The 19,268-nt window shown below is 38.2% G+C and overlaps 2 protein-coding genes across 3 annotated transcripts; both read right to left on the bottom strand.

Annotated features, from left to right (window-relative positions):
• Positions 1-2,494: 2,494 nt before the first annotated feature.
• Positions 2,495-5,410, bottom strand: LOC116192879 (transcription initiation factor IIF subunit beta). Of its 2 annotated transcripts, none has more exons than XM_031521567.1 (6): positions 5,046-5,410; positions 4,773-4,881; positions 3,661-3,791; positions 3,507-3,581; positions 2,960-3,112; positions 2,495-2,830 (listed from the first exon to the last, which is right to left on the bottom strand). In XM_031521567.1, the coding sequence occupies exons 1-6, from the start codon at positions 5,235-5,237 to the stop codon at positions 2,711-2,713; spliced, it is 780 nt and encodes a 259-aa protein (XP_031377427.1). In that variant the 5' UTR covers positions 5,238-5,410; the 3' UTR covers positions 2,495-2,710. The 2 variants fall into 2 exon arrangements, with proteins under 2 accessions (XP_031377427.1, XP_031377428.1); XM_031521568.1 differs by having other exon boundaries at positions 2,960-3,109; positions 5,046-5,407.
• A 5,728-nt stretch (positions 5,411-11,138) lies between these two features.
• Positions 11,139-13,391, bottom strand: LOC116192259 (protein SHI RELATED SEQUENCE 1-like). Its single transcript, XM_031520753.1, has 2 exons — positions 12,295-13,391; positions 11,139-11,854 (listed from the first exon to the last, which is right to left on the bottom strand). The coding sequence occupies exons 1-2, from the start codon at positions 12,920-12,922 to the stop codon at positions 11,481-11,483; spliced, it is 1,002 nt and encodes a 333-aa protein (XP_031376613.1). The 5' UTR covers positions 12,923-13,391; the 3' UTR covers positions 11,139-11,480.
• Between the last annotated feature and the right edge of the window lie 5,877 nt (positions 13,392-19,268).

Genomic DNA, 19,268 nt, shown 5'->3' with positions numbered 1-19,268 from the left:
GGTTTGTGCAAATATATACTAAGCCCAAGTGCTTTAGTAGCTTCTACTATCAGAAAAAAAAAAAAGCTTTTTATTAAAGCGCAAAAGCAAACGCATACGATCAATCATAATTTCTGATTTTCAATATATACGGTGTAATCTTTGAGGAAGATACACTACTTGTGATCCGTTCCTCAGTTTTTATTTCATTCCAATTATATCCTATATCAACTTGGACTTGTTTGGATCGCGAGTTAGAGAGGATAATAGAGGATTGTACCCGGTTTTTTAACTTCTCTAAAGCCATTTTTGGGGTCAAGCGAGTTCATATGATGTATATATATCCTCTTTGTCCTTCGATGTTCTCAAAGTATCTTTTTCACGGCCAATGAGAAATTAAACAAGAGAGAATCCTAATCAAGGTCAATTTCACCCTCCCAAAAGGGGGATTTTAGGAGTACTCTCGAAACGTCCCCATCACTCCCGATGCAATACTGGAGCTAGTAACGATTCAAGGACCAATCGTCGAAACGACGACTAGTTGATTATGAAAGAACTTGCATTATTCAAGGAACCACTAGGCACCAATTGATGGAACTAATGCATTTTTTTTTTCTTTTGCTTTAAATGCAAATTAATGCCTTTTTAATGTGAATTGATGATTTTTAGGATTCTTTTTCTTTTGTCCTTATACAAACATAAAGACACACACACACACATATATATACGTGGGTGTGTGAGAGCATATCCATCCAGCTATATATTACAAGAAGACCAAGTCAACCAATTGCAGGTTAACAGATCCGGGAGAAAAATAACATGCCTTTGGCAACATTAACATTAAGAGAAAAGTACAAAAACGCTCCTGTGACTGGGAGTCGGAAAAAATTACATCTTGTACTTTTATTATGGACAATTAGTCTCCCGTGGTGTACTTCGTTAACTATAGAGTGTTACGACATTAATTTTTTTTCTATTTTTAGTCATCAATTTTTAGCATTTTAATCATTTTGATTCTAAATCTTTTTTTTTCTATCATTTCTATCCTCAACTTTTCTTTTCTTTTTTACTCCTAAAAGAAAATTGAAAGGGAAGGAGGGGTCGGGACTACCAATCGGCGATCCCAACCCCTCCACCGAGGTTGCTGGCGTCCTCCGTGGGTACCGGCGACCTCGGTAGAGGGGTCGAGGTGCCGATTGGCGGCTCCTACCCCCGAATCGACTGAGGACTCCGAGTTGGAGTTCCCGATCGATTCGTGGGTTGGCCGTTAATCGGGGGCTCCGACCCCTCCACCGAGGTTGCCGACGTCATTTGTGGATACCAGCACCTTGGTGGAGGGGTCGAGGTCGCCTATTGGTAGCCCTGACCCCTCATTCCCTTTCAATTTTCTTTTTAGGACTAAAATAAAAAATGAAATGTTGATGATAGAAATGATAAAAGAAAAAAAGATTTAGAATCAAAATAATTAACAAGCTAAAGATTGAGGATTAAAAATAGAAAAAAAAACTAATATCGTAACTCCTTATGGCTAACGGAGTACACTACACGGGGACTAATTATTCATAACAAAATCACATGATGCAATTTGTCGCGATCCCAAACTACAAGAGAGGTTTTTGTACTTTTCCTTAATATTTTATAAGAAGAGTGCAGTGGCAAACACCATTACTTAATAATTAAGAGATTTTATAGTCGATTCATTATTAACTAAGCTTTCTATTTCTTTATATCAAGCCTATCAGCCAACCTTCCATATAACCAGAAAAAGGAAAATATTTGTACAGACCTTGAAAGATTCATTATTCCTCCCGCATCTCTATCTAGGACTTGGAGTCATGCATCGTCCACCGTTAGGGAAAAGGTGGTAACAACTTCGTAAGATTCCCCCATTTTAAGGAACTGCACTAGACCTTCCTCGTTTCTAGGGCAAGCACCGGAAGGGAAACAACTTCATCTTCACCGTTAAATTGATTTTGAAAAGGAATATTGACCCAATGAGAATGTGATAAGAATATATATAATTATATATGGTACGCAGGACTAACAATATGATAGAAATGTAAGGTTAGTGACCGTCACTGTCGAAGCAGCTATTACATGTTCACGACATGCATGTAATGATGTTGGAGAAGTATACGGGCACTTCGTATTATGGGGATACGTGTATCCAAGGTTGCATTATTATTCCTTTAGATTCCTAGGCATATTCCTGTTCCTGTTGTGGACAGCCGTCCTAACGGCACTTTGAACTGAGTTGTTCAAATCACGCTTAGCACTGAGTTGTTCAGCCGTCCAGAACATCGGATATTGATTCGACCCTCAAAGCGATCCTTACGATATTAACATGTACAAGCGTCGAGTTTGATTTGACCCTCAAAACCATACTCATGATATTAACATGTACAAGCGTCAAGCAACTTCTCTGTTTAGTCGAGGAAGGATTCCATTATGTCGACAAAGAATTCGACCAATCATCTGCATCCGGTTTTAACTCCAAGCATATGCTTGTCAAGTGTACTCAAGGCAACCTTGAAAATGGGAAGGAAGCTCGGCAAATTATGATTTTCCACTCAACTGTGTATGTAAAATTCATAAATGCAAAAGCATAATGGCTCCCCAAGGTAACTCTCCAGGTAAGTTTGCACTTCCTAATATTAATGATACAAACGCTGAAGAAGGGGTATTAGGATTTTTCTTCATTTGACCAACAAATGAGTATGCTCCCCCAACACTATTCAGCACCAGTATCCTCGACGGACTTCTTATACTCGGGCTTAAGCTCGTAGGTTCCTTGGTTCGCTCCCCTCTTATTGTACACGCAGAGGTCATTCAGTATCTCCTTCACGAATTGCTGCAGGGCCAAACAGTGATTGTTTAGTATCTTTAACCATTAAAAAGGCAGCAGCATAACGAACATTGAAATCAAAAGTTGAAACCGATTAGGCCGTTTCTCGGGCATATGATGAAACAGGAAGCATACCGCAGGCTGATCAGTCTCCTGAACAAGCTGCTTTAAGGCCCAATTAGGTTGTCTCTCGAAGAGCTTGAACATTATATCCTCTAATTCCCCTCTGTCTCTTCTGGTACGTTTCATGTCTGATTGCTTCACAGGCTGTGTTTTCTTCTTGTCCTGCTTCATGATTCATTCCAACGTTTAGCATCATCAGAGCAGAAGAACAAGAAATTATCACCGCTCCAAGGAGGCATTTGTGTGCACTGGTGACACCACGCGGCAGCAGACCCATGTGTGTCACCAACCAATAGATAAGTATTCCCATGTGTAGCAGTCGCTACTGGGAGCGATTCACATACATTCAGTGATTGATGATATCATGGTGCTGAATGCCATGTGGTGTCACCATTAGAAACAATACTTTTGCCACCTCTTCGGAGGAAATGACAAATGAGGTCATTTAAAATCGAAAGCAACTCATTGTTTTCCCAAAAGGGGTCAATCAGAGAAAGGATTCTGAAGTTAGTTTTATCCTGAAGCCAGAGAAATAAAAGGACTAAAAGGGGTGGATTACCTTAGTAGTTGATGATATTATACCCAGCATTCCAGGCATGGGTCTCATGTGCACTCCTCGGTCATTATCAATTACCTGTTATATAGAAAAAGAAGGATAAGCTTTCATGTGAAGCGAAACAAAAATATGACAACAAAATTGTCCAAATTTCTACCTGTATCTGTCGATTCTTAACCATTGATTTGCTAGTTCTTTCACGGCACAATCTGCCATACTCCTCGATGTTATCACTGTGAGGCTTCATATCAAATTTATGCTCCACCTTCCCCTCCGCTGCAACCTTACCTATATTATATGACCATAGTAATCGATAATTTAAGAAGTGCAAGACTTTCAGAAGATAATCGGCAACTTTAATAAAAGGAGATTTTCATGAAGCATTTATTTGTATGAGAAGGAAGAGCAAGTATGATCCTAAGTTGTTATAGTGCAGAGCAACATTCTTACCATGGAAACTCTGCCAGAAAGATGCTACAGATGCTTATTACTGAAGATACAAGTTATTAAAACATAATCTAGTTGTTTGAGGCGAGTCACGATGAAACATAATATTCTTGTTAGAATCAAGAACATCCTATGTATATCAAAGAACTATGCCAAAAAAGCTGTTCAGGAAGCACTCTATCCCAAACATCTCCTATTAAATTGCGGGCATAGGTCAAAAACTCGGGGAATTGAAGAGATCGCTGCTCTTAGCATTTACATCAAGTATTCTCCTGCTTGAAATTATATTCATTCAAGTTGAAATAATTGACCATATCCCCATTCAAACACGTGGATAAACAGTAAACACGGCCTCTTAGTATCTTGCCCACATCTGCCACGTATGGTCATAAGACTCATAACAGGACTCCACCCAACCTTAATGCCAGCGTAACCATTCAAACTGTAAACCAGCCCGCGATGAGACCTCTCAATCATATTTGTACGGTTTATCAGATCCATCCTTGTCACCCGGGTTCCTTTTCATCCTCATGAACTTATGAGAAGAGGTGTGATTATGGCATTGAAATCAAACTCTTCTACCTTCAGGACGTGTCTCTGGCTAGATATACAGCCTTGAAACTAAATGCAGAAACCCTTTGGTCATCCCATCTAAACTCGGATTGCTTACTAATCAATGTAAGGGCAACTTGCAGTTACAGACCAATAGATAATGAATTCATGGAAGGAAGAGGGCAAGGAACACGACATCTAACATCAATTTTAAGGTAAAAGGAAAGCACTTCCCATTCAAATAGCAAATATACCGTACAAAGCACTGACCTTGGCTCGTCTCCGAGAAAATACACATCGGAACGAAGTCTTTCGACATGTTCAATGAATAACTATTCGGAACATGCCCGGGCTCTGCCCCCGCCATCTCCATCGTAAACTGGTAAAGAACCCAACAAGAGCAGTCAGACAGGGATGCTGCGGACTGTACAGCTGAACGATCCGTAGCTTGACGATCGGACAGGGACAGCTCAAATAAGCCCTATCCCCTAACTTTTAGCAATCCAAGAAGGGGGGAAGTAAGCGAAGGGAATAAAGGGTTACCTGGAGAGCGGACGGGTCGTCGGGGGGGCGGAGGGGGTCGAGGGAGAGGACGACCTTGGCGACGGGGGTGGGGTCGGAGGGCGGGTGGGACTGCCACGACTTGGCCACAACCACCGGGCACTTCATCAGCCACACCGATCTGTCCGCCTTCGCGGTCTCCACCCTGCTGCTGCTCCCTTCGTCGTCATCCATCTTCTATCTCTCGCGGCGTGTGATCTCGGTTCCTTCCTTCTCCCGTCGGTCTCCGCTGAATCGCCTCTGACGATAGGAGCTGCTCTGTTCGGTCTTAGCTGGGAGACTGAGCCGCCGTTAGAATCAACGAGAGAGGACGACAACAGGACTACAGAACCCCGGGAGAATGCGATAGAACCGCGGGCCGGGTGCACCAGAGCCCAAGCTGAGCTTACTCCGGTCACTACTACGCCGGGTGTATAGACGGATGCTCCTGGTCTTCGCAGTGGAGCCGTTATAACGGATCTTACCTTTACTACGTGTTTTTTCCCAGAAGAGTTAAACGGGGTTCTACTTATTGGGCCTGAACTAGGACATGATGGGCCTCGTTATTGGGTTTGATAGTTGGGCCGATTTTTATTTTAAAGCTAAAATTGAGGCCCATCTGGGTCCCGTTAGATTTTGGCTAGTGGGCCTTCTACGACTCTCTACAAAATTGTTTTTTTTTTTGATAATGTAAGAAAATTGAAAATTTTGAGAATGGTTCCTCATTGAGTTGCTTCGATGCAACTCCTTAACGGCAGAATATATAGTTCTTTTTTTGCCCGGGGATTGGCTCGAATCCAGTTAGCTGGTCGGCAACACAATTGGCTTATGATGGCGATGATCTGCCGTTGGGGTAATAAAAAAAAAAAAAAAGAGATGGTTGGCCACCATATGCATGGGAGTAAGATGTGGCCCGCAACATCAATGGTGAATTTTCCGGACCAGGCAAAAGCTCGATAGAGCAATGCCCCGTGTAGGTAGACTCAAAGGTCAGATCACAAGGGCAGTTCTATTATCCTTTGAAGAACTTCATGACATTGGTGAATATGAGTCGGTCAATCTAAAGCACACCAATAACTCAGCAAGATACCTTTTTATTGCCTAGAATCTTTTTTGTACGACCATTAAGTTTTAACGATCTCCATAACTACTACTATTTCTTCTATTTCCGTACATGTCGCAGCATTGGTCTGCTTAAAATTTCTGTTTTCGGTCACTCAGTCTTACCTTCATGCATCACTGCACTGGGATGCAAATTTTGAACTGCTTGCACCAGAAGAAGAGCCGATAGATTAACTGCTCTGGACATTAGTCGATCACTCCTCAGCACTCACAAGTCACAACACTGTCTGCCTATTAGAACTACAGTGGACTCTGGGTCCAGGTATCATAATCCACTAGCCATAATATATCATGCGTGTAACTTTCCGGCAATCAAATATTGGTTGCTATATTGGCATCAGAGTACATTTCCTGACATTATATATCCTATTCGAGTGCCAAGTCTTTTGTGTTTATTTAACAAAGGGACCCATCTGGAGCCAAATGCACTTTACTTGGATGTTGCCAAAGTCCATGAGTTCATATCAATATTTTTCTGCTGCTCTAGGCATGCGTAAGCATGCTCTCCAATCTCCATGATCAGGCATCCTTCGACGGATCAGAGTGCGGAGAAGAATCTCTGATCCCTACGGATTGAACGATCACCTTCACTCCTTGAGCCACTTGACGATATCAATGAGTTTAAGTTAAACGGATATATTCTGTTGTTGATGTGCTGCATATACTATGTAATATGCAGAATCAGATTCATCTAATCTCTTCATGAAGACATCAATGTTCTACAGCAATACCCTGCAGTCCATGTCTGGTATTTGCAGCATCATCACTTCCTCTTCATTTGTATCATGAATCTTTTACAAATACTCAAACGAAGAACCAGGACACGCTAATTATAGCGATGTGTAATTTGATCAGTGCCCAATCATACAGCTGACATTATTTTTCTTTATATATGAACTATATACATACATATGTTATTTCATCAAGCTGTCAAAGATGGGTGGTACCCTCACAAAAAAAAAATGTTATTTCATCAAATTATATATTATGGACGAGTTATATAGGTAATAAACTGCATACATCTACGTCTTATCGGCAAGCTATTTAACTTTTTTTTTTCAGTCGGACATAATTTAACTATTTTATTGGCCATAAGTTATTACAAATGATGCAGAAAATGATCTTGTCGATCGACATATATGTTACATTATTCTTCCCACCAATAAATTCACCTCGTGATTGATGAATCGTGCTAACAAGTAGGTCTTGAAGTTATATATGAATATATATATACATGTACTGTACGTATTTCTCGTATTCACAGATCCTGTCTATGAAATAATACTGAAACAATGATAATGCAACTTAGCCCCCTTGCTTTATAATCAATATCGGTCGTCTACGAATATTGATGTAACGGGTGGATTGGATATTATACAAAGAAACCAATATCAAACTTCCATGGAAACACAAGCAGAGAAGAGTCGAGTAATATTTGGTACATTACTGAATTTGTGTTACTTACTGCACTCGAGGCATTGACATCTCTCTCTACTGACAGAGAAGAGGAAATGAAGGGATTTGCTGGTACGTATGATTTGGGAGATCTCCAAAAATTCATGCAGAAAAGCTTTTAAAATTCATATATTCTGAACCAACTTGCTTTTCATTTGATATTCAAAGAACAAAAACCATCTGCCATGCATATATTATATAATACATATTGTGAATGTTTCATGCAGAAGCATCGGGCAGTATGATTTACTTGCTTGCCCAAATATCTTTTTCTTCAACTGCTTCTTCAAAATTATTTTGGATAAATATTTCTCTTAAAAATGTGACCTTTTATAATGAGATCACGAGATGTTCTCAATTTATTAATAAAGGTTAATTTTTATTTGAACGTCCACTAAGTCCGACTACCTTAAAAAGGAGATTTTGATTTTTTAGAAAGTGTTGAGAGTGACTATTACACAGGCTATCCAATCCAATCCAATAACGGGAATTAAAAAAAAAAACTCCTCCTTCATATAATCAAACTGCAGCATGGCTCTCTTTTTTAAATCTATCCTTTTTTTCTTCTGGCTGAATCAGCAAACAACATGGCTCTGAAAGCTGCATATGTTGATTGACAGCAGACATCGAGAGAGATATATATGTATATTTCGCCACAAAAGGAAAAGGGTAGTGACTTTTTCTCTTATTTATAAATTAATAATTAATTTCCCAGAATTTATGGCCTGCATCACTCCCTAATTTATCTGTATCATACATTATAGCTCACGTGGTTCAAGACTTCTTCCAGCCATGAAATCTCTTTTAGGTTTTTGGAAAGCAACCTCAAAGGCATCAAAAACACAAAAAATATTCAAGTATATACAAAATTAAGCATTTAAGTTATAAAAAAACTATATATATATATATATATAAGTATATAAATAGAACTCCCATGCAGTCCATCGGTGGAGGGGGGAAAAAAAGAATTGCAGAAAAAGTTAGAAAATTGGTTTATAAATTATATATAGAGAAAGACTTGTCGCAGTCATTTGGAAGACGAGATCACATGTATTGGTTCAGTATTACAAAGTTAAGGAAAATTTTCACAGACTTTTATGTTCCTTTCATGAGTACCAAATCAGGCAATCTATGGAAACCCACATTAACTTCTATCATCGCATACGTACGTACTCCCCCTAATTAGCCTACATATGCGCACTAGTTTCTCTAGTCTTTACATACAAGGTATACAGACATATGTATAGCATTACATGCAATCACATGCACATACTTGCAGGAGCATTTAACAATTATCAGCTGAATATAATGAATGCACATCTCACATCGCACACAAAAATACACACATACATATATATACATGCATACATAAATTAATTATGCAGCATGCATGTCACATCTTTATATGTCTATTCCGGCTGCTAAACGTTGTTGCTTTGCAGGTTGTAGTTGGTATAAATGCCAATTATACTTAACCATTTATGCGCAAGTATGGGCAAAGTCAGATCACTGTAATTCATAGATTTCATAGCTCCCATGAAAAGTATTAATCTTAAGAATTTATCTCCATTAAATGGTGTGAGAAAAGATAAAGATGAGATGGTAGGACAATGGTTTTAGCTCTTTGATCTCTGGATCAATGTTTGATAATAAAATTAATTAAAAAACTGTTTAATACAAAGAAATCCTTTTTTCGAAAAAATCACCATTTTTACATGCACAAGCTCATTACTGATACATGCAACTGTTGAGACCTTTTTTTGTTCTTTTTTTATAAAATTATAAGAAACATTATTATAGCAATTCCAAGAAATCGAACAATAAAGGTTATTCTCCATCCCAACAAGTACGCTTCCCAAAACTCGAACTTCTATTCTCTTCATTATGAGAGTTAAAACTACTTCTCACTCAACCAACATTTTGTTAATTTTTTTTTTCATTTTTGATAAATACAGGAATTTTCTTTTGCTATGTGAAACAAAATAAATGGGTGTTTATTTTTTTCTTGTGCCCAGTATTATTCCAAAAAAAGAAAAGGAAATGAATGTGACCGAAGACAAATGGTGATAATTGAAATATAGAGCTATAAGTTTCACCCAAGAACAAATGTAGCTATATATACTAAGGCAGACATATCATAGTATTAAAATATCACTTTTTAAAGCTGGATGAACATTTCTTAGGTCACCAACAGAATACTAATGATGTTCGATATCACAGAAACAAGAAGAAAACTATCAGTGCTATAGTATGTTATCATGAGCAATAATATACAAACATAAAACTTTAAAACACATCCTATTGATATATAGCAAAGACTGTGCCACAGTAGTGAAATGACCACTTTGTCTGTCATCATAAAATCATTGAGAACCATGAAAAATATATAAAAAGTGGTTGGCTTGGAGAATTTTTCATTTTTGTTACAACAACTATTGTATTTGAAGGAAAAGAGAAAAACTTATTTAGATATATGTAATAGTACACACATTAGTAATATTTTTTGGCGTGTATCCGGGTATCCGAAAATTATGTATTTGTTACACACGGTGGCTTATATTTGCATTTCACAGGGAAGAAAGAAAGACCCAGAGAAATAAATTGATTTTGGATTATTATGAGTTGTTGCTTCGATGCTGGGAACATCAGTTTGTCACTTGCAAATCCATGCAAGCAAGTTCAAATTTGAAAAAAAGGAAATCAGAAAAGTAAGGAACAGTGAGAGAGAAAGAGGGAGAGAGATTGAATAAAAATTATTTATGTAGGCTTTAAATTCTTTGCATAGCCAAACACGAAACCTGCTACATTCCCATTTTAATTTTCATTCGACCGGCAAGCAAACGGATAAATGGGAAAAAGGCAGCTTCGAGTTCTACACCAACCAGAAAGTGTACTTATTATCATCCTCCAACTAAGAATAAACCGAACTTATTCCGTCTCCATAAAACCAAAAGGGAAATTCATTATATTGTTTCTCAATGGAAGAAGAACAATGCCCGCTTATGCTTGCACATATATGACAAAAACCAACATGGAATAAACAGAAATAATCCAGAAGGAATTATGCATATGCCACATGGAATGTGTGTGAGAGGTCTTCGACACTTTTATAAAGGATTTTAAAGTTCTGAGTTAATTAATTAGTAGTATGAAAAACAATTTCTCCAATTTAATCTTGATAAAAATAAATTTAGTATACTCATACTGCAATTAAAGAAAAGGAGAAAGAAAGAAGAAGAAGAAGAAGATTAATTTCGTTATTATCCATTTTTTGATAGATAATTTTGTTATTACCCTAATTAATGAGCCGTGAGATATTGCAAATTGATTAGACGATGATAATAGAATAAGTGAGATGGCAAGATTGAAATTCCTGCAGATTGGTATAATTGAGGAGAGATGCAATATTAATAATATGGATTTTGTCAGCTTCCAAGCCAAGATTTTCAAAATATAGCCATGGAATTAACCAAAAAGAAAAATATATATATATATATACATTATATATGTAGCCATGAATTCTTGAAAGAAAATTCTCATAAATTAGAAAGGACAAACATCCACATAGTAATTGATAACCAATTCCCATTCCCTCTTCCTCTCTCAAGATGATTGTCTGTCGTCGACTTAATTCCTATGCGCTAAACCAAATTAATTAGAACATCAACGTACAACAGTGACACAAAAAGGAACAATCTGCCCCGCTAGTTTGATCGATGTGTTAACGAAAGAAAATGATGTTCACTTTACGAGCCCTAGAAGGACAATATTAAGGAAGTAGCTAACTACGAGCAAATGCGGTCAAGAGCTAGCGAGCTAGGTGGCAATTAATTCCATGAATCGATGATGATCCTGTCAATTTTAGGACCTCGGTGGTTGGAAGAATTGCGTACCGGCCATAAGCGCATAGGGTGGAGCCGGATACAGTGAAGGGTCGATCATGGTAGGGTTGCTGCCAGTGGCAGCTGCTGCCGAGGTAGTGGCTGCAGTAGATCCAGCCATTAGATACTGTTGGGCTCCTCCCCCTCCCGAGGACCCCTCACCACCCCCCACACCAGTGTACCGGCTCTCCGGACCGTGGTCGTAGAGAATTCCCTTGAAGACGTGCCCCGCAATGTTGACCGAGGTCTGGTACGCGAACTCCTCGTCGGCGTCCTCCATCCCGCTCACCCGCATGCACCGGAAGAGCGCTGGAGAGCTCACCTCGGGCGGGAACTGTTGTCTGACCTCCAACCCTAATGAGAAATTCACAAGACCACTCATCATGAGAGAGGAGCAAGGGAAGAAGAAGTGAAAGACACACACACAGACCAAGTAAATCAGAGGCAACAAATGTAAAAGGACGCTAAAGCAAGGGCTTTTTTCTTAAATGAGTGTGGCAACTGGCAAATGTGTGCGTCTGAAACCTTTTTCCTGGTCAGTTTACTAGCAAACAGTGGCCGGCAGAGACACGAAAAGCTAATTGGCAAAGAAGAAAAGACTGAGGTAGAGAGGGAAAAAGGGATGGAGGGTTAGGTAGAGAAGATGACTGTGGAAGTGGACTTCTTCACACTCTCTTCCTTTAAAAATCTTCTTGTACATATACATATACGATACTTCCTCTGCTCGTTGCCTTTGGAAGCAGAAACAGGTTTGAGACAACTGGCGATCGACAACGAGAACACGACAACACTACCTGAAGACGGTCGAGTGGCGAGCTGCTGCGTCTGATGATGGTTAGGATCCTCCCTCTGCCTCTTCGGGTGCTCGATGAGCCGGAACTGCTGCGGTTGCTGCTGCTGCTGCATAGCAGCTGCGAGCTGCTGCTGGCGCTCGCGACGCTTAGCGGCGGGGACCCAGGTGCTCTTGACGTGGGTTTGGCACTGAAACCCTCGGTTCTTGCAGCAAGTCCGGCACCTCATGTGGGTGCAGTCTTTCTTGGCCTGGTTGCCGCAGTCCTGGCAGTTTATGCCGCCGCCGCCGAGCCCCCCCTGCCTCATCCCACCCGACGTCGTGGACGATCTCCAACACTCATCCGAGAAATCGATCAACCCGGTGGCGGCCCTCCTCACGCCGCTGGCACTACTACCACTATTGTTACTATTATTATGGCTGTTATTTCCACCGCCACCACCGTTAATGTTAAGACCCACCCCAAACGAGGGGAAGAACTGGGGCCATAGCTCGAAACCCTTGTTGCCGGTCGTGTTTGCGCCGTAGATCGCGGCTCGATGATCTCCTCCTCCTCCCTGCTCCTCGGCAGCTTCTTCCTCGGCTTTACTAAGGTGGTCCCTGGCGCTGCCTAGATAGAACCAGCCAGCCATTTGCAGCTACTCCACCTCAGCCCCCCCGATCTCGGGTGCAAATCCATGTCAAGCTGGATCCACCCCAACGTCCCAACAACAGCTAGCCGATATGGATCAGCTCGATTCTCTTCTCTTTTATGGGCGTTAGGGTTAAGAGGAACAGGGTCTGGTCTAGTGATGGAGATTGAGAAGAGTGAGAGTAGAGAGAGAGAGAGAGAGAGAGAGAGAGACTGACTGTAGTTAAAGTAGTACGAGAGAATGTGAGAGAGAGAGAGAGAGAGAGAAAGGTACTATCTTCTTTTTTTTTTTTTTTCCGGGGGGGGGGGGGTGCGGGTTGGGGGTGAGAGGGGTTGAGCTGCAGTTTTTATCTTTCTATCGGAGTTCGATGCAATAATGGCACGGAATTAGAGCTCCCTGCGACGCCGCCATGGGCACTGCGCCATAAACCTTCTCTCTCTCTCTCTCTCTGCTAGACTCCCTCATTTAAGACAAACAACTCTCTCTCTCTCTCTTTCTATCTCTATAAAAAAACTCGGACTTTTTTTGTTACGTTTAAAAAAAAAAACTAAGACTTTGTTTGCTCTGGTTGTGTACCCTTGAGAGAGAACAGAGGGGGACAAATTTAACTACGGGTGAGGTTAAGGGAAAATTTTAGATGATCATACATCAAATAACGTGATGAGAAAGAATCAATAAGAATTCTTTAATAAATAATAATTATGATAATTATTTGAGTGATTAGTATCAAGTCCATAGTTTCATGTAATTTGATTGGTGTTTTCTCACGTCACATGGCGATATACGATCACTCAATAACTTCTCGAGCTTAAGACATATATAATTAAAACTATATATATCTCGAGTTGGTTTTTCGATGTGTGCATTGATATCTGGGAATTTAACGGGTCCTTTATCATCCAGTTCGAGTCGAGTCGGATCTTATAAAATTCTCACGATAATTTTTTTTCATTTATAAAATCAGAATTCAAGACCTCTCATTTTATGCGAATAGGCATCAAATTGTTTGAACCGGTCCTTAATAGTTATCTTGCAGTTGGCTTTGGACTATCAGTGATGCTACGATAGAGTTTGCATATATATTACGCCATTGCCGCCAACCGGGTGTTATAGTTTGCGAAATATCGTAGCTCAAAGTTGTCGATTCCCATTAAGCCAGAAGATCAAAAGATTTATTATGCATAAATCATGAAAATGATACCTACAACTTAGGAGATCATTATGCATTATTAATTAAAAAAAAACTTGGGGGATCTTTAACCACTTATTAATAATAAAAAGAATTAAGTGAATACTTGTAAGTGCCAATTAGTTATACCTAAAAATATAAATATTTGTGAAGGGAGAAAATTCATATACTATGAGAGTTTTACTCATTTAGCTGGTTGAATCGACTCGAATTGAATTAGTTGGCATCTGTTAAATTTTCAGGTATCAAGATAAATATCGAAAAAAATATAAATATTTGATAGAATTCTATATAAGTAGATGAATATTTTTTTTTCCCTTCTGCATCGCCTAGTAAGCCAAAAGTTCTATTGGCCCAGACTAATCTAGCTAGGATCGAGTCGAATCGGTCCAACAAGACTCAATCTCGATACTTCAATAATGGAAATAACTTTTTAGTCCATTTTTTCACATGAGACACAATTTATCAATTACATTACACATCCAAGCAAGGTAGCTAGCTAGCTAGCTAGCGTGCCCGGGTAATTTTAAGAACATGAGCCGGGTTGTGGCTCCAGTCTGATCCAAAGGTGGGAGGAGTGCCACGTGTCAGGGCATCGTCTGTTCTTTATCCATATTCGTCCTTGCACCGGAAAACCCGCGCATACTTTTCTGACCGTCCCCCCTTGGAAACAATTAAGGGTTCCTCCCCCCGCTTTTACCATCTTCCGACCATAGTGAAAAGAAAAAGGAAGTTTGATATTTCAACCCATATGCATTAATATACAGAACATGACCTTCGAAAGCCAACTGTGACCAACCCAAAATCGATAAAGAGAGGCTTCGATTTTCGGTTTTGGAAAGTGCAAGAGAGACGAGATTGTATCATCTATATGTCTGTAATATCGTACCGTAACCTTAATTAGTTAACCACTCGGCATTTGAACAACAAATTTTACCGGGATAATCGTTTCTTATATTGTCACATATGTTTGTCCCGTTTGGAATATAGATTGCGAAGCTGTTGTCTAGCTAGCTAGTCAGAAAATGAGTTGATGTTGCATGAAAAGAATGGTAAATTATTATGAATATTGATAGATACGAAAACACGAACGTCTTATTATAGTTTTCGTAGTGCGATGCGACGCGATGGGAGTAAAAACTCCTGGCATCTCTCTCTGCTTTCCATTGGCTTCCCTCGTTTTTTTGTCTTATTTTGTGGAAGAAAAAGAAAAAAATGAAAGAGATCATGATATTGAAACATGATGGAACATCCCCGTGCTGGACAATTAGGGTTCCAACCAAGAAAATTGTTATCTTTTCCCGTCTCTCGAATTCTTTATTGTAATCGATTTTCTAGTTGACCCAAGTCACGGTTTTGTTCCGTGAATCCATTCCGCTGATTATGAATCCCTTCGTGACAGTCATTGTCTCAATATATATATGTGTGTTGTTTGTATGTATTTATAGGTCAACACCTCTGAATTAAAAAAAAAAAAATCGCTCCACACGTAAACTAATCTGAAGCATCAAGAATTAGGGTTATTAACAAATTGAATTAATCATCTCCCACGTAAAAGGTTAAAAAAAAAACCTAGCTTGCTGAGGTGTACGTACGTACGATTTCAAGTAATAATTTAATTGTTGTTGCAAGCAATCCGACGGCAGATCTAATTAATTTTGAGGGCTACGTTATTAACCTTATTTAAATAAAAGAGCGCCACACTTCGTTAAATTAAAGTACAACATGTTTTCCTTATGATCAATTAGATTTATTTTTGTTTTTGCTATTTAGTAATCTCATTGAATCTAAGCTACACGCAATCATATTGACCAACTGTTGTATCGGGTCCAAGAGCCGGGAAATACGTTACGTGATGTGTAGTACAATTTCGCGTCAAAAGTATAATCTATCTTCCCCTGGAGACATGTCGCATTTTCTTTCCCATCTCATCATTTACCTCAATTTCACGTAATAAGCTCCAGTCGATATGTCAATATCTAGCTATAGCGGTGTGGTCCTAGTTGTTGAAATCTAAAACGGAGACAGCATTTAAATTAAATCAGTAATCTCTTCCCGTCTGAGATTTATCGTGTTTTATTCAATTTCCACGTGATAAATCCTCATATCTAAAGCGAAAGATACACGTTTGACTCGACAAGATTGCCTCTATGCCACATTCACAACAGTTACAATATGTAATTTATATAATATATATATATATATATATATATATATTGCAATTCTTTTCTGATGGGATAATTCTTCCTCATCCTTTAGTCCCTTAGCTCGTTTCATGATTATTCCTATAAAAGGAAAAGACTCTTAGTCATCATTTTTCCATCACTATGTAAGGCCAACATCAAAATAATGAAGCATAATAATTTATTGAACAATATACTGTATTTTCTTGCCAATTGACCTCTAAAAAATTATCCACCCCCCAATTCTCAGGGGGAAAAACATCATGTAAACAATTTAATTAGCCGAATTTGTGAGAGCTTTTAATGTATTATGTATCCTATATATATATATATATATATATATATATTAGTATGACTCCATGCTCTTTATGTCTAAGTAACATTGGCGAGCATCAATTATTCGGCATAAAATAAAAAAGAAAAAATATGCATAAATTATTAGAATTTGTACATATTATCTCGAAATTTGTCAAATTATCTCGACATATATGCATAAATATATGTTTTTTGTGCAAACACATCTACTCTCGGTCTATTGATTGAGACTGATTATATTCAGGCATCGTCTTGACCTGACCACGAAGATATATATACATTTATCTTAACTCATATATACTATACCATTTTATTTATTTTCTCATAAATACTATACCACGAGGATGAACATACTTTATGAGCAAGCTAACATATGTTTTCTCACATATTATGTACAATTTTGGACATACGAAGATTAATTCGAGAGCTCTTATGAAAAGAAAAAAAGGAAACCTTTTAAATTAAGAAACTTGTGAGGTCTTGTAGTCAGGGAAAAAGGAAAACCTTTTGGATTAGGAAACCCCGTAGCGATTCATCTTAAAAGAAACCACGCTAGTAGCGATTCACCTAATTATGATAATATTCATTAATAAAATTCAATTTCTAATATTAAATCAATAGAAAAGAAAATAGAATGAAAAAAATGAAAGTTGATTATTGTATCGTGGTATATATGGACTTCTCTCATATTTGGACAATTTCAGTTTTCAGTTATTATGTGACCTTTATTTCGAGGTCATTACCGTTAAATATTTGAGCTATTTCCTTTATTTATTTTGGGCGAAGGAAAGGATCTATAAATAAGATCAAAGTTTATATCATTAAAGGGGGGGAGAATCATAATTGGATTTCCATATAATGTCTCGGGAGAAGGGGACGGATTTTGGGGGCACAGCCACCTCAATTCGCCGTACACAAAAGCCCCTCGTCACTTGTAAACAACAAATCCAATTATTGTTATTAATCTTTTTATGCATGCACCGGTCAAAATCTAATTACAATTAATTAACACCTAATCACATGCTTATGTCACATAATATGATAATAATTAGAAAGACTGACTGACCAAATGAGAGCGTCTGTGTGTGTTGAAAAGTAGATAATTCAATATTCTTTTGGTGATTTATTTATATTATTTATAAATCAAAAGGAAGGCGTTATTAGGGGCCCGAGGCAAAAAGTCATTCCCTACCTAGACCATAGCACACGGCAAATGGTTATTAATTGAATATTTAATATTAATGAATAAATAAATATACGAGAAATGAGATATATATATGGCAGCGCCACACACTTCCGCAAGATAATCAATAAATTACTTATAAGTTTAGTTCACGTTAGTGGTATTACGTGTTAATAAGAGAAATCAGTCATAATGCAGTAATACACGATCTCACTTGATAATCAAAATATTATTTATAGAGATTATATGACCCTTTATTTAACTCAATTTTTTTTTTACTAGACTTAAAAGGCCTTCTTTGTATAAAAATAATTAATTAAAAAGAATAATTGCTCGAGCTGCATTGCATGTCCTGGTTGAATTAAAATCATATTAATTAATTAATTACTCAGCCGCTTATAAGCGTGTGGTCCCTTCCCTCGCATGGAATATTATATCACTGTCAAGGGAGTTTTCTTATTGCTCTCGTTGACATTTTCACCCCTAATTTTGTGCCAACACAAGTTCCCCTCGGGCATTAAAATTGCATATACATTTTGAGGCCCGAGATTATGCTTACAATGTTGTTGAAATTCACTGCTATTTGTCAGTGTAATTTAATTTAATTAATGTATTCTTTTCGAGGAATTGGATAATTATGCTTCATTTTGTATTGTGAAAGATTGAACGACGTTTTTATCATGTTTTGTCATGTATCTCATTGCATTACAACGATATCCTACTAGTATTCTATTATTTTAAAGGGGTTTAATGCGGTAATGCATAACATCACAGCAATCATTCTTTTGACTCGCCTTGAAGGTGAACTAGTTGAAGTGTGAGCAAGCTGACCCGGGAACCCCTTGGTCGCAGATTAGAAACGTAACGTGGGCAACGGCCAACGTGAAATTAGACCACAACCCTGACGGGCCGTTAGGCTACAACTGGGTACATACCATTCGGACAAATTATGGGCCGATTAGGGCGTCGTGATTTGGATCGAGCCTTGACTATGATAAAGCCCAATTTAACCCACTATAATTTTTCATTTTCTTCGAGTAACGAATTATTCTTTTTCTTTTCAAATCTATTCTTTTTGTTTTTTCCGTATTGGGAAATTGCTTTGAAAATTTCATTCATGTTCTCCTTTCTCTTTTCGTCGTCCTCTTCTTTTTTTTCTTTTGCCTTTTGTTTTTACATAAAGGTTATAGTATATATATATATATATATATATATATATATATTATAAATTAAAAGATAGTGGGGTACAACAATTACAATGATCACATGGTTTTAATCCGAAGACAAAATCAACATTATTGTCTGGGTTGATGAATTCATAGTATACTCTCCTACAAGATCCTCCTAGACACGAGACAAAAGCCAAAATCCAATTTAACAATTTAATCTAGGGAATGGTGAGATCGAGAAGCCTCAAATTGAGTGTGAGCAATCATTAAAATCCAACCTCTTGGATATCATTCATTAATTAGTCTA

The sequence above is a fragment of the Punica granatum genome, chromosome 1, assembly GCF_007655135.1.
Source record: "Punica granatum isolate Tunisia-2019 chromosome 1, ASM765513v2, whole genome shotgun sequence".
NCBI classification, from domain to species: Eukaryota; Viridiplantae; Streptophyta; class Magnoliopsida; order Myrtales; family Lythraceae; genus Punica; species Punica granatum.
The sequence above is the reverse complement of the archived record's forward strand: the minus strand, read 5'-3'. Positions and strand labels throughout refer to the sequence as shown.

Coding starts and splice junctions, on each gene's coding strand:
- LOC116192879 (XM_031521567.1), bottom strand. CDS start 5,237: ATGGATGACGACGAAGGGAGCAGCAGCAGGGTGGAGACCGCGAAGGCG. Junction 3,792..4,772: donor TTTCTCGGAGACGAGCCAAG/GTCAGTGCTTTG, acceptor CATATAATATAG/GTAAGGTTGCAGCGGAGGGG. Junction 2,831..2,959: donor AGGAGACTGATCAGCCTGCG/GTATGCTTCCTG, acceptor TTGGCCCTGCAG/CAATTCGTGAAGGAGATACT.
- LOC116192259 (XM_031520753.1), bottom strand. CDS start 12,922: ATGGCTGGCTGGTTCTATCTAGGCAGCGCCAGGGACCACCTTAGTAAA. Junction 11,855..12,294: donor CGCCACTCGACCGTCTTCAG/GTAGTGTTGTCG, acceptor ATTTCTCATTAG/GGTTGGAGGTCAGACAACAG.